Source organism: Canis aureus, chromosome 4 (genome assembly GCF_053574225.1).
Source record: "Canis aureus isolate CA01 chromosome 4, VMU_Caureus_v.1.0, whole genome shotgun sequence".
In the NCBI taxonomy this organism is placed as follows: domain Eukaryota; kingdom Metazoa; phylum Chordata; class Mammalia; order Carnivora; family Canidae; genus Canis; species Canis aureus.
Genome location: NC_135614.1, coordinates 60,062,684 through 60,076,721, shown reverse-complemented (window position 1 = coordinate 60,076,721; position 14,038 = coordinate 60,062,684). Strand labels below are relative to the sequence as shown.

Genomic DNA, 14,038 nt, shown 5'->3' with positions numbered 1-14,038 from the left:
ACAGGTGGAAGTACCTTTATGATGGTTTTTTACCATAGAAAGTTTTCATATTTTCCATAACATAATCTAATTTTTCCCCTATGGTAAAAGTGAGAGTCTCTCCACCTAAAGATTTAGGACATATAGCCTTATATTTTTAAAATGTTCATCGTTTTACATCTTCGTTTCTATGCAGTATTTCATACAGTCGAACGGCATTTACTATAGAGCAGAGGTTGACAAAATTTAGTTTAGGAAAAGGGCCGAATAGTAAACAACTTAGGTTTTCTAGGCCATATGGCCTCTATCACAAGTCAACTCGCTGCTGTAGAGTGACAGCAGCCATAGACAATAATAAATAAGTCAATATTGCTATGTTTCAATGAAACTTTACTTATATACACTAGAATTAGAATGTCACAAAATGTTCATGTATTTTGAGATACTATATTAACCATATTTTTTATCTTCTCCTCGTTAGGATGTGTTGACCTCCTGGGAGGGTGGTGGTTAATTCCTATTGCGATAAACAACTTGCCTGACAGCACTCCTCTCACAGGTAAACCAGCCCCATCCCATACCCCCAACCACCTCCTTTATCTAATAATCACAAACCGAGCCAATATTCCCCTGCCCTAAATCAATCCCGGGCCAGGGAACAGACAAAGACAATCCCTATGTCCCAAAGCCCTCCACAATTATTCAAGCCAGCCAATTCTAAACTGTTTGACCTGCTCTGCCTTTCCTTGCCCATGGAAATTCCAGGAAACGCTACAGTCTGTAGTGCATTTGCCATGACCCACTTGGTGTTACATGGAATCGTTGCCTCGCTGTATTATATATGTACCCAAAACTAATATTACACCGCATGTTAACTATACTGGAATTAAAATAAAAACACTCTTATCTTTAAAAAACAAACACAAACACTACGATCTTTACTCCTGCCTCTTGACACTGGTGCTTCGTGTCCCCGTGACCCTAGGTGATTCTGTAATTTATAAGAAAAGCATATTTAGTCGACTTAATGACAATGAAAATATATGTCTCACATTTGGTCATTGTCGATGGTTCCTGGCTCACGGCTTCCAAAACCCTTGGGATTTCCTGAGTGAGAAGAGCAATGGGAGCATCTTTTGTCATCCTATTGGTCTCCTGCCCTCAGTTTCTGAAATTGCTTTGGAGTCATAAAAGTGAAATGGGTGTCTCATGATTCATAATAGACCCTTTCCACCACAACTGGGTTTACATTCCTGATGTGACTTGTGGAAAGCACCTAAAGATGGTGGCTGGTTGCCAGGGGAACCAACGATGCATACAGGGGGGAAACTTTTAGTCCCACTCCCTGATCTTCAGGGATGGGCTAGGGGCTGGCCGTTGCATCAAGAACCAATGGCCAGTCCTTAATAGATAGAAAGCCTATATAATAAAGCCTCCCTAAAAACACAAAATGACAGAGTTTGAAGAGCTTCCAGGTTGGTGAACATGTGGAGATAATGGGGAGAGTGGCTTGTTTAGACAGCATGGAAGCTCCACACCTTTTTCCCACACCTGCCCTACATGTGTCTTCCGTTTAGCTGTTTCTGAATCCTACATTTTATAATAAATCAGTCATCGAATAAGTAAAATATTTGGGTTCTTCATAGAAGTTCTAATTAATTGAACCCAAGGGAAGGGCTTGTGGCTTGTGGCTCTGATCTATAGCCGGACAGTCAGTAACAACCTAAACTTGTGACCGGAGTTTAAGGAGTTGGCCTGGGAACCTCCAAGCAATAGCTGCCGGGTCATAACCATATAATAACCTGGGCTTGTGGCTAGGGTCTGAAGTGGGGAGGGGTGTCAATCTCGTAGGACTGAAGTGTGAAGCTGTGGGATCTAATGCTATGTCCCAGGACGTGTGACACAGTTGAGTTAAATTGTGGGACAGCTGGCTGATGTCCAAGAGTTGCTTATCATTGGTACGGGGAAGCCCCTCAGTGGAATTGGGACCCGGAGACTTCTACCCTGCCTCCCATCTCTAGGGGAACTTCAAGCAACACTAACCTTTTCTTTCAAAGACACTGACCCGTCATCACGCAGTCACTTTTATACACTAAAACACAAACACAGCTCTCTGAATTTTTTCCAGCCGTTTCCAAATGTGAAAAACATCCTATGGTCACAGACGGTAGAAAACCAGGCAGTTGGCTGATGTGGCCTGTGAGTAGCAGTTTACCAATCCATGGTCTACAGCCCTTCTGCCTCGCTCTCCCACTAACTAGCTGTGTGTTCCCCAGCGAGTGGGTGAATCCGTGTGTCTCCATTCAACATGTGTAAAACGAGGTTAATAATAGAATCTACTTCCTACAGTTCCTATGGGAGTATTAAATTAGTTAATACATTTAAAGCACCTAGAATCATGCATAGTACATAGTGCATAGCCTCGGTGATTTCTGACACTAACCGGCTAGAGTTGGGCCAAACTTCCCAGATTAAGGGCACAGCCCTCCAGAAGATTGCCCTCACTTCAGTCACCAGCCACATGCCCAGGAATCCGCAGGTCACCCTCACCTCTGGCTCGTGGGCTAAAGATTCAGCGCTTCCCAGTTCCCCCTCTGATACTTTGATAATTCACGACCGTGACTCACAGAACTCACGAAAGCACTGTGCTTGTGATTACAGTTTTATTACAGCATTAGGATATGATTGAGAACTAGCCAAAGGGTGAGACTCATAGTGTAAGATCTGAAAGGGCTACAAAAGTGAAACTTGTTTTCCTCTCTGTGTTGTCAGGATGTCATAGCCTCCAAGCACATCAATGGGGCCTACCGGGGACAGTAAACACTAGGGAAATGCCAAGAATCTAGAGGCCACCTTTTAGAAACCAAGGACAAAAATCTGTATTTTGCCGGCCACGTTCTTTATTCCAAGCAAACGCTCTGTAGGTATTTCTGTTCATGGTAACTTTTAAGCCCTATGGAAACTGGCACAGCATGGAAGGTGATCATCCAAAGAGAACTTTTTCCCCAAGTAACCAGTTTCCCCAGAACTGTGGATACCTATCAGGGCACTGATTAATGTTGCACTAGATCAATGTGAAGCAACAGCATTTTCAGAACATCCACCTGCCCTGCGGAGGAAAACTATGTCTGGGTTTTTCCAAGTTGTTCTTTTTACTATTACTCAAAGGAGTTAGCTATTGGTCTTTATGTTTGTGTCATCAAAAATAATTGGCGTGTGTTCCTAGAAAATATGCCGCTGTTAGCTTTGACTTGCAGGCACTTTACGGAAAGCTCTGAGACGTGTTTCCCCTCTTGTCACAACGGTCTACTCTCAGGTCCATTCAGGGAGGCAGAAAAGCCGACTGCAAACATTGGAAAGGCTTGGGGCTCCAACTCCAATGCCTGAGTTAAGTCCTCCAAGCATTAGCGAAACGTGCTCGGGCCTGGGAGAGAGAATTGTCGCCGCGTCCTGGGTCTTGCGCCATCGCTAGGCTCGTGCGCCCGTTGGTCCTCCGACTGGGCCTTTTTGCAGGAAGGGTTTGGAGACGCAGGGGCTGGGGTCGGTGCGCGCCAGGCGCTGCAATGGGACGCGAGGCGCCCCGCCGCCCCCGGGCCCGGCCCCTCGGCCTCTCGGGCCCTCGCTGCGCATGTGCGGCGCCGCAGCGCAGGCTTTCCTTCTGGGAGACGGATTTCGCGGGCGAAGGGACCCGGCGCCCTCTTCTGCGCACGTGTGCCCTCCAAGGCCTGGCGGCAGCGCCCCGTGGGCGGGGGCGGGGGCGGGGCCGAGTCCCGGGGCCCGAAGCCCTCCACGTGGTTGATGTCGGGCGGGCTTGAGAGGTGGGGGAAGAACAATAGGGGTCAGCAGGCCTTTGGGGGTAGGCGTGGATCGGGGCGTGTCGAAAGCTGCAGTGACCCTCCTGGACCTGGGTCCGTGAGCCCGGGGCGGCCGGGGTCCCCGCACTGCCTTCTGGCTGGTGCCCTGGCGCCGCGCTGCAGGTGTGGTGCCTGGAGCGCATCCAGCGGTGCCGGGCGCGCAAGGCCTGGACACCAAGGCGAGGAGCGCCCTCCGGGCTGTGGAAAGAGAACCAAGCTTTCCTGAAGGTCGGAAACGTTCCAGGGGGAGCGCTGCCTGCTTTTCCAATGGCATCTAACCTTTCACCCTTACAGCAGCGCTCCAAGTCCGCCTTTTAGGTCATGGGCTGCAACCCCGTAGTGAGTATGGGCGGTGAAATCTGTTTAGTGAGCTGCACTAATAGTTTTATTTGCCAGTATTTTTAGGTCGGACGTAATTTTCATAGAATGATTTGCACATAATTTACAGAGAACAAAAATGCAAAAATTGCCGATGGACCTGTGTAACAACCGCCCCCCCCCCACCCCGTGAAAATACAGAACAGTGTACTTCCCCAGAAAGTGCTGCCCCTTTTTAGTCAACCCCCACCCCCTGACCACCGCTTAAGGATCAATCAGTTTTACAATTTTATCTCTGCGGGTTAATTTCGCGTTTGTAGTACATCACGGAAGTGGCATCCTGCAGTATGTACTCTTGTATGGGGGCATTATTGAAAAATCGGTAAGATACTGTAGAATACCATATATATTCCCTTGTGACAAGGAGTGTTTTATGAAATTTACTACATATAACTTTTTTTTTTAAATGACAGTTTACTGAGCATCCGTGAACCGCACACTCTTTCTAGTGCTGGAGACACAGTACTGAATCAAGCAGACAAAAAAACCCTGCCTTCATGAAATTTATTTTTAATAAGTAGAGGTAGTCAGCTAACAATAAGCATTATCATACTGTATATTAGATAATAAATTATAAATTAGAAAGTAGATCAGGGTAAGGGAGATGGAGGATTAAGTTTAAATTAGGTAGACAGCAGAGGCCTCCTTGGTGATTTTGGAGCAAAGACTTGAAGAAATAGAAGACTAAGGGTGCCTGGGTGGCTCAGTTTGTTCAGCATCTGATTCCTGGTTTCCATTCAGGTCATTATCTCTGGGTCATGAGATGGAGCCCCAAGTCTGAGTCCATGTTCAACTGGGAGTCTGCTTGAGATTTTCTTCATCTCCCTTTGCCCCTTCCTCTCTCACTTTCTCTCTTTCCCTCTCCCTCCCTCCCTCTCTCTCTCTCTCTCTCTCTGTCACTCTCTCAAAAAAAAAAAAAAGAAATCTTAAAAAAATGTAGAGAATTGTGGTAGCTAGAGATAACAGCCATCATGGATGCACACGCATACACACATACTCATTAACATATTAATATTAGGTGGTTTTGTAAAATATGTTTCTTACCTTCATCACTGATAACACAGATTTTATTTCTAATTTTACTGAGGCTGCAGAGTTGAAATTGATGATTTGTCCAAAGTCAAATAGCCAGCAGGTAAATTCAAGCTCAAATATTTACCTCCAAATCTCCTACTCTTTATGTCTCCCAAACTAAAATATAGCATTTAACTGACCTCTCCTTCCCCTTAGCTTCAAGCACAGAGATCAGCACCTCAACTCCCCTGGGAAAGATTCCAGAAAGACTGTTGCATGAATCTCACCATGTGGACATTATATTTACAGTCTATTGGTATCTCTTCTGCAGTTCCTGGGTCCCACTGAGAACCCGTCGTTAGTACATTCTAACTTCAGACTCCAATCTGTCTGTGTTCCTACACAGAAGGTCCAACTAATTGGCCAGAGAAGGATGTGCACGAACTGCCGTTACATTACAATACTTGGCAACATAGTTTTTGGTGACTGTAAATTACTTTATCTTTGAGTATATATCTCTTATATCTGTTTCTTAATCTGTTCCAACTTTTCAGTATGTTAAAAAGTGCTGCAACAGATATTCTTGCAGCTAAATCTTAGTGCAAATGTCTGGTTTTTCTCACAATGAATTCTGGAGGGCCCAGGGGACATTCTCCCACAGGGTGACTTCCTCAACCAAACTGTTGAGGCACCCATGTATGGGTTTGTTACACCAGCGATTCTGGGATCTTCAAGTCATACCTGGTCTCTCATGGCTCCATCTCTTCCCCTACCTCTGCCTTCAAAGATTTCTGTCTTCACCCAAAGGCTGCAGAAAATGACCAAATCCCAGGTGAGTTAGTTTGTTCCATTATATGGGAACAGTAGTGAAAGATCGTAAAAATGACCATGGAATTTAAAATCATGCAAAACAATCTTAATAATCAAGGGGATTTTTTTTTACATTGGTTATAGTTGTTCTGTGACCTTCAAAAATTTTGGTTAAAACATTAAATCTCTTACTATTGGCCATACACATATAGGAAAATGAAAAATAGTAAAACATTTATACATTGTTAATTTGAAACATTGAAAATTAAAATAATTTCTGTGTTGAAAAAAACTTATCAAGAGTATTTTGAACAGTGCCTTCTTCCCTTTGTATAACTCGATACCAAGTGAGCATCTTTTCTGAGCCTTGGCAGATTGGACCACATTCCAATATTTGATCCTTTGCATCTAGAACAGTCAGTTCTAGACATGTATGGGGTGTTAAGTAAATGTTTGCTTAATGGCTTAATAAATGAATGGCATAATGAATAATGAACATACAGTGTAAAGTATTTCAGATACAATTTTTGTGTTACTCACAAAATGGAACATAAAACTAGACAAATGGGCATCAAAACATAGAGCTAGAGAAACAGAATGAGACCAAATCAGTATAATATTTTAGGTGACTAAGATGAAATGGGGCTAAAATGCAGGAAACATTATCAAATAACGAATATCCTTTAAACAAGTTGCCATTCTTTTTTTTTTTCCATTTTGTGCAATATGATGACTGTAGTTGGAATAGGATTGTGTTGTTACAGGGACCAGTATCATTCAAGGATGTGGCTGTGGATTTCACCCAGGAGGAGTGGCAGTACCTGGACATTCACCAGAGGGATCTATTCAGGGATGTGATGCTAGAGAATTATATCAACCTCATCTCAGTGGGTGAGGACCATTTCCCAGTGTTGGTTGGCATGTGGCTAGTTAACTACTTTTCCTTTCTCAGTTACTCTAAATAGTCACCCCTTTGAAGTACTTTTACAAGTGTAGCCCTGAGTTTTAGTAGATTTAAGATTGATCATATTTGGGAGGTACAGCTACAAGTTTGTTTAAAGACCCTTTTCAGGTATAAATTGGCATCTTCATCAGGCAGTCTCTGATGAAGTTCAGAGTTCAGAGGACCTGAAGCCCAGTAGCTAGGTCCAACTCCCTTATCATTTCCCATTGACAGGATATCAAACCACTAAGCCATCTGTGACCCACAAGTTGGAACAAGGTGAAGAACCATGGATGGTGGAAAGAGAAATCCCATGTGGGAGCTATGCAGGTGAGTTAGGTAAAGGGCTCTGTGGATGGAAGTGAATGAAATTAAGATCACAGTTGATCTAATGGTTACCAGAGGGGTGGTGGTGGGAGGATAGGTGAAATAGGTAAAGGGAATTAAAACTATACTGGTCATGATGAGCACTGAATCATATACAAAACAGTCAAATCATTGTAATGTACTCCTAAAACTAATATACTATATGTTAACTATACTGGAATTCAAAAGAAATTTTTTAAAAGGATTACAGTTGATCAATAAGAATTGGCATCTTTGAAAAATATGCTTCAAGATTCTCTTCTTAAATTCCTTGGACCTTTGAAAATAATTGGGATGGGGGTCCCTGGGTGGCTCAATCCTTTAAGTGTCTGCCTTCGGCTCAGGTCATGGTCCTGGGATCAAACCCTGTGTCAGGCTCCTTTCTCCTAGAAAGCCTGCTTTTCCCTCTCCTCCCCATTCCTGCCCTCTGTCACTACCTCTGTCTCTCTTAAATAAATAAATAAATAAATAAATAAATAAATAAATAAATAAATAATATTTAAAGATATATATAACTGGGATGGTCAACATAAGTTCCTTATTTACCTGAATGCCATTTGCATATATCACTTTCCCATATTAATCCTCTTCTTTGCATGGCTATTAAAGAATGTCTTCCCTTACAGGTATATTCTGCCTATGATTCTTACCAACTTCATTTAAGACTTTGAGAAGATTTTTTCCTCTTTTAAATTTTATCAAAATATACATAACATAGAGTTTATTATTTTTAAGTGTACTGTTCAATGGCCTTAGGTACATTCATATTGATTTGCCACCATCATCACCATCCATCCTCAGAACTCCTTCATCAGGGATCCCTGGGTGGCGCAGCGGTTTGGCGCCTACCTTTGGCCCAGGGCGCGATCCTGGAGACCCAGGATCGAATCCCACATCGGGCTCCCAGTGCATGGAGCCTGCTTCTCCCTCTGCCTGTGTCTCTGCCTCTCTCTCTCTCTCTCTCTCTGTGTGATTATCATAAATAAATAAAAAATTAAAAAAAATAAAGATTCCAATTTAAAAAAAAAAAGAACTCCTTCATCATCACCAGCCAAAACTCTGTACCCATTAAACTCTATAACTCCCCATTCTACCTCCCCTGCTAGCTACTGGTAACCACTATTCTACTTTTTTTGCTATGAATCTGACTATTCTGGATACCTCATATAAGTGGCATCAAACAGTATTTGTCCTTTCATGTCTAATTTATTTTATTTAGCAGAATATCTTCAAAATTCATCCTTGTTAGGGCACATGGATGGCTCAGTGGTGAGCATCTGCCTTTGGCTCAGGTCGTGATCCCAGGGTCCTGGGATCGAGTCCCACATCAGACTCCTCACAGGAAGCCTGCTTCTCCCTCTGCCTATGTCTCTGCCTCTCTCTCTCTGTGTGTGTCTCAAATAAATAAATAAATAAATAAATAAATAAATAAATAAAATCTTTAAACAATTCCTCCATGTTGTAGCATGTGATAGAATTTGATTCATTTTTTAGGGCTGAATAGTACCCTGTTGTATGTATATACCACATCATTTTCTTTATCCATTCATTTGCAGTGAACATTAGAGTTGTTCCCATCTTTGGGGTACTGTGAATAATGCTTCTAAGAACGTTTGTGTAAAAATATCTGTTTGGGCCCCTGCTTTTGATTTTTTAGGTATATACTCAGAAGTGAATTTCCTGGGTCATGTGGAAACTGTGTTTACATTTTTAAGGAATTTCTGTGATGTTTTCCACAGCTACCACACAATTTTACATTCTCACTGGCAGTGCACAAAGGTTCCAGTTTTTCCATTCTCAACAATGCCTGTTATTTTTTGTTTTGCTTTGTTTTGTTTTTCTGGTAGCAATCCTAATAGGTATAAGTGGTATTTTACTTTTTGCATTGAATGACTAGTGATATTGAGCAATTTTTCATGTGATTTTTGGCCACGTATATATCTTCCCTGGAGAGGTATCCAGTCTAGCCTCTGGGGAACCAGTGTTGGATAAAGAATGGAAATCTCACTTTATTTAAAAATTGATGGCTTATATGTAAGGAACTGGGTTAGGAACCTCAGTGGAATTGTTGAATTCTGAGCCAAGGAATGCCTTTATTGCTCTGGATGTAAGTAGCATAAATTCAACAGTAGTCAAGTACTGTCAGAGGTTTATAAAATAGATGAAAATGAAGACAGATAGAATTTTAGATCCAGAGTGAAAAATCTGCCGCTTAGTGTCTCCACAGTAATACTATCCAGAAATTTGGAAAGCATGATACAAAGCAGGAAATGGCAAGCACATAGTTGACTGAGGATCAGCAATAACACATATGATAATGATATCTAACTGATAAAACATATTATCTGTGAGGCAGCTATCTGAGTACTTTACATCTGTTGACTTGTTTAATCCTCATGACAACACTTACAAGGTGGGTGCTATTATTATCCATTTTTATAGAAAGGGAAATTGAGGCCCAAAGAAATCAAGGAACTTGACCTGTGCCACATGTCTAATTAGTGATAGAGCTAGGATTGAAACTCTGGTAATCTTGATTTACTGTCTACATCCTTAACTGTGATTCCTCTTCCATATATGGTAGGTAGAGAGGAAGATGGAGAGAGTATTTAAAAGTCAGGATTAATGGAGTTATCTGTAAACTATTACAGAATAAGATGGTTCATTCAGCAGTGAGAATTCAGTAATTAATCTAATCCCGAGGCAGGTAGTATTTGGCTTATCCTGTGGCCTATTTCTCTTACTGGACATACAGATTCCCATATAAGAATGAATTACTGTTATATGGTTTTTGAAGCACTGGCTACAAAGGTGTTCCTGCTTTTTTTTTTTTTTTTTTTTTTTTTTTTAAATTTTTTTCATTTATTTATGATAGTCATACAGAGAGAGAGAGAGAGAGAGAGAGGCAGAGACACAGGCAGAGGGAGAAGCAGGCTCCATGCACAGGGAGCCCGACGTGGGATTCGATCCCGGGTCTCCAGGATCGCGCCCTGGGCCAAAGGCAGGCGCCAAACCGCTGCGCCACCCAGGGATCCCCATGTTCCTGCTTTTAAGTGGACTTGATGGCTTTGTCAAATCAGTTTTTGTTGATGAATAAATAGACAAGAACTCAAAGACATTGGAAGCAAAGAGACAAGTGATAATTAAACTAGAGCAGTCCAGCAATGAGTTGATGAGGGACCTGTCCAGCTTTCTCTGTTGCTCATCCAGTCTTTATTTCCTCTAGTCACCATTTCACCCAATCATTTTAATTCTCCTAGATGGGCTCTAGCTGTCCTCTTTTGTTCTTTTTTATTGCACCTTATAATTATTTTCATTTTTCTCACCAGTTTGCAAAATCCTATTTGCATATAGCCAGATATATTTGTGTTCTTTTTTGTACTCTCTATTTCTGTTCTACAAATCCAATTTTTTAAAAAATTGTGGTTTTGGGATCCCTGGGTGGCGCAGCGGTTTGGCGCCTGCCCTTGGCCCAGGGCGCGATCCTGGAGACCCGGGATCGAATCCCACATCAGGCTCCCGTTGCATGGAGCCTGCTTCTCCCTCTGCCTATGTCTCTGTGCCTCTCTCTCTCTCTCTCTGTGACTATCATAAATAAATAAAAAAAAAAAAAAATTGTGGTTTTATTGCAAAGCTCAGGGGTATAGCTTCCATTTAGCCTTGGTATTTCTTTTAGATAGGGATACTAGGCCTGAAAGTAAAGATTCAATCTCACAATAGGGTGAAAAGTTATGAGCCATAATACATTCTAAGAATTACTCACAAACAGATAGCTAATTATGCTTCCTTATAGAAATCTGGCAACTTGATGACCACATGGAAAGAAACCAAGAAAATCAAGAAACACTTTTGAAGCATGTTGCTTTCACTGACCAGGGAACAATGACTGAGGAAAAGAGCAACAAGTGTAATGCACTTAGAAATATATTTCCTCTGAGCACAGACTTTTTTTCTTCAAAACAAAGATTCCAAAAATATGACTCTTATGGTAGGAGTTTTAATTATTTAGGCTTATTTAGTGATAACAGAGATACGCAAGAAAGAATGAATGTAGTGAATGTGGGAAAGCCTTCTTCCAGAAGTCAGACCTCATTATACCTAAGAGAACTCATACAGGAGAAAAGCCCTTTGTATGTATGGAGTGTGGGAAGGCCTTCAGCAAGAAATCCAATCTTGTGGGATCCATACTCATGAGAAACCTTATGAATATACTGAATGTAGAAAAGCTTTTGCCCATAAGTCACACCTCATTGAACATCAGAGAATTCATACTGGGGAGAAACCCTATGAATGTGATGAGTGTGGGAAGACCTTTTTCCAAAAATCACACCTCAACATTCATCAGAGAATTCATACTGGAGAGAAGCCCTATGGGTTTGATGAATGTGGGAGATCCTTCAGCATGAAGTCACACCTTTTTGTACACGGAGAATACACACAGGAGAGAAGCCTTATGTTTGTACCAGGTGTGAAAGAGCTTTCAGTGAAGTGTCATGCTTATGACACATCATAAAATCCATACTGGGGAGAAACCTTATGAATGTCATGAGTATAAAAAAGCCTTTTCTGAGAAGTCTGACCTCATTATACATCACAGAACTCACACAGGAGAAAAGCCCTATGAATGTAATCAGTGTGGGAAAGCCTTCAGACATAGCTCAGCCCTCTGTCAACATAAAAGGACTCATAAAGAAAAAATTCCTTAAAAGAGAAACTTTTGTGGGAATATCTTCAACTAAATGCCTCAATAGAAATAAAATCTTACTATGTATCAAGAAGTCAAGCCTATGAATTCAACATATTTTTAAAGTATGTAGCTATGGTTTTTTTTAAAGATTTTATTTATTCATTCATGGGAGACACAGAGAGAGAGGCAGTGACACAGGCAGAGGGAGAAGCAGGCTCCATGCAGGGAGCCCGACGTGGGACTCGATCCCGGGTCTCCAGGATCACGCCCTGGGCCAAAGGTGGCACTAAATTGCTGAGCCACTCAGGCTGCCCTGTAGCTATGTTTTTGTAGAAATTATATTCCAGATGTGATGCCAAAGTATTTCTAGAAGATATTGCAGAAAGTATGCCTTCTTGTAAAAGGATAAATGCTCATGTGGCCTACAAAGATCTTTGAAATATTAGTAAGTGGACTAGTCAGAACAAATTAGAAAAACTTACATGGACAATTTGCAAAGTATGAAAGCATTATATTCCTAGTTGTACTAGTATGTACCATATAGCATAAATCATATATTGGAATTGTATATGTGAAGTTAACATAAATATGAGTATAAAATAAGTATTACATGTACAATGCCATCTACCAAGATCTTCCACATTGAATACTGTTTTCTTCTATTTAATAGAAAATATGTCATTCAAGAAGAATTTAAGACTAATATTGTATGTCAACTATATTTCAATCTAAAAAATTCTAAAATAAAATATTTTCCTGTTGATTGCTAGTGTATGTCTTCTACTTTTTGACCAATGAAAGAATACAAAAACGTGTTGTTATTGTTCCTATGTACATATGACATAGATACATGAAAATGAGTGAAAGAAAATAGCCATGGCTTCTTAACAGCATTCACTATGATTTAAATAATCAGTTTTGGTGATGAAACTACCTTCTTCTTACATACTGTTATTGTCTTCCCTAATTAAAGTCCTAAATGTCCAGTACCTCAATGTGCCTGTATTTGGAGATAGAGCCTCTAAAGCACAATTAAGTTAAAATGAAGCCATTCGTCTGACCCCTTCTCCAATCCGACTGGTATCCTTGTAAGAAGAGGAGATTAGGACACCAGGGATGCAGGTTCACAGAGGAAAGACCACGTGAAGAGGCAGCAGGGGGGTGGACTAAGAGGAACTCAACCCTGCTGGCACCTTGAGTTTAGACTTCCAGCCTACAGAGCTGTGAGAAAATAAATTTCTATTTCTTAGGTTACCCAGTTTATGGCATTTTGTTATCGCAGCCCTGGCAAACTAGTACACACACTACTGCCCTTTTTCACTGGAGTACTTCATAAAGCTGAAAATACAAATTATAAGTACTCCATAATCCAACAATATGATTGGGGGTTCATTGTACTGTGCACCATTTCCGTCTATTTGGCATTTCCTAATTCACCTTGTGATAGAATAGTAAGAAATACTTTAATAAGGATTTTATAATTCAGAAATGTACAGATTTTGTTCAGAGAGAATCATTCATTTTTAAAAATAAAAGCCATCCAATGGTAGGTGGAGATATCCTGCAAATTTCCATATGAATATCTGTGGCATTAGAAATGGACTTATTCCTTATTTGCTAATTAAAGATAGAACTTCATTCTTTGGAAGTGAGTTTTAATAAAGATTTAGAATACAGACAGGAGAGTGCCTGGGTGGCTCAGTTGGTCAAGCATCTGCTTTTGGCTCAGGTCATGATCCCAGGGTCCTGAAATCGAGTCCCACATCAGGCTCCCTGCTTCATGAGCCTGCCTCTTCCTCTGTCTCTGCCTCCCTCTCTCTGTCTCTCATGAATAAATAAGTAAAATATTTTTTAAAAAAAGAATACATACAGGAAATTTATAAGAGAGGGTGTGAGAGCTCCTATTCTAGAGCCTGCAACATCTGGATTCTGGATTTGCTTTGAGCCTCATATTCTCTTCTGGAATTAGAATAATCCCATGATTTCTTGAGCTATTGCAAGATTATA

General features: G+C 41.2%; 1 protein-coding gene and 1 pseudogene across 14 annotated transcripts in view; both read left to right on the top strand.

The window, feature by feature from the left end:
• LOC144312796 (zinc finger protein 12-like) overlaps positions 1-14,038 on the top strand; it is a 163,765-nt gene that overhangs the window by 133,260 nt on the left and 16,467 nt on the right. For 5 of the 14 annotated variants that reach the window (XM_077895862.1, XM_077895861.1, XM_077895865.1 and 2 more), the window contains exons 7-10: positions 461-538; positions 5,442-6,057; positions 6,800-6,926; positions 7,213-7,308. In XM_077895862.1, the coding sequence (XP_077751988.1) occupies positions 5,920-6,057; positions 6,800-6,926; positions 7,213-7,308 (361 nt within the window). In that variant the 5' untranslated portion in view covers positions 461-538; positions 5,442-5,919. Of the gene's footprint in view, positions 1-460; positions 539-744; positions 883-5,298; positions 5,347-5,441; positions 6,058-6,783; positions 6,927-7,212; positions 7,309-11,137; positions 11,375-14,038 lie in introns of those variants that run through there. The other 9 variants (XR_013378402.1, XR_013378410.1, XR_013378406.1 and 6 more) reach the window with 7 other exon arrangements.
• Positions 8,599-13,046, top strand: LOC144312000 (uncharacterized; annotated as a pseudogene).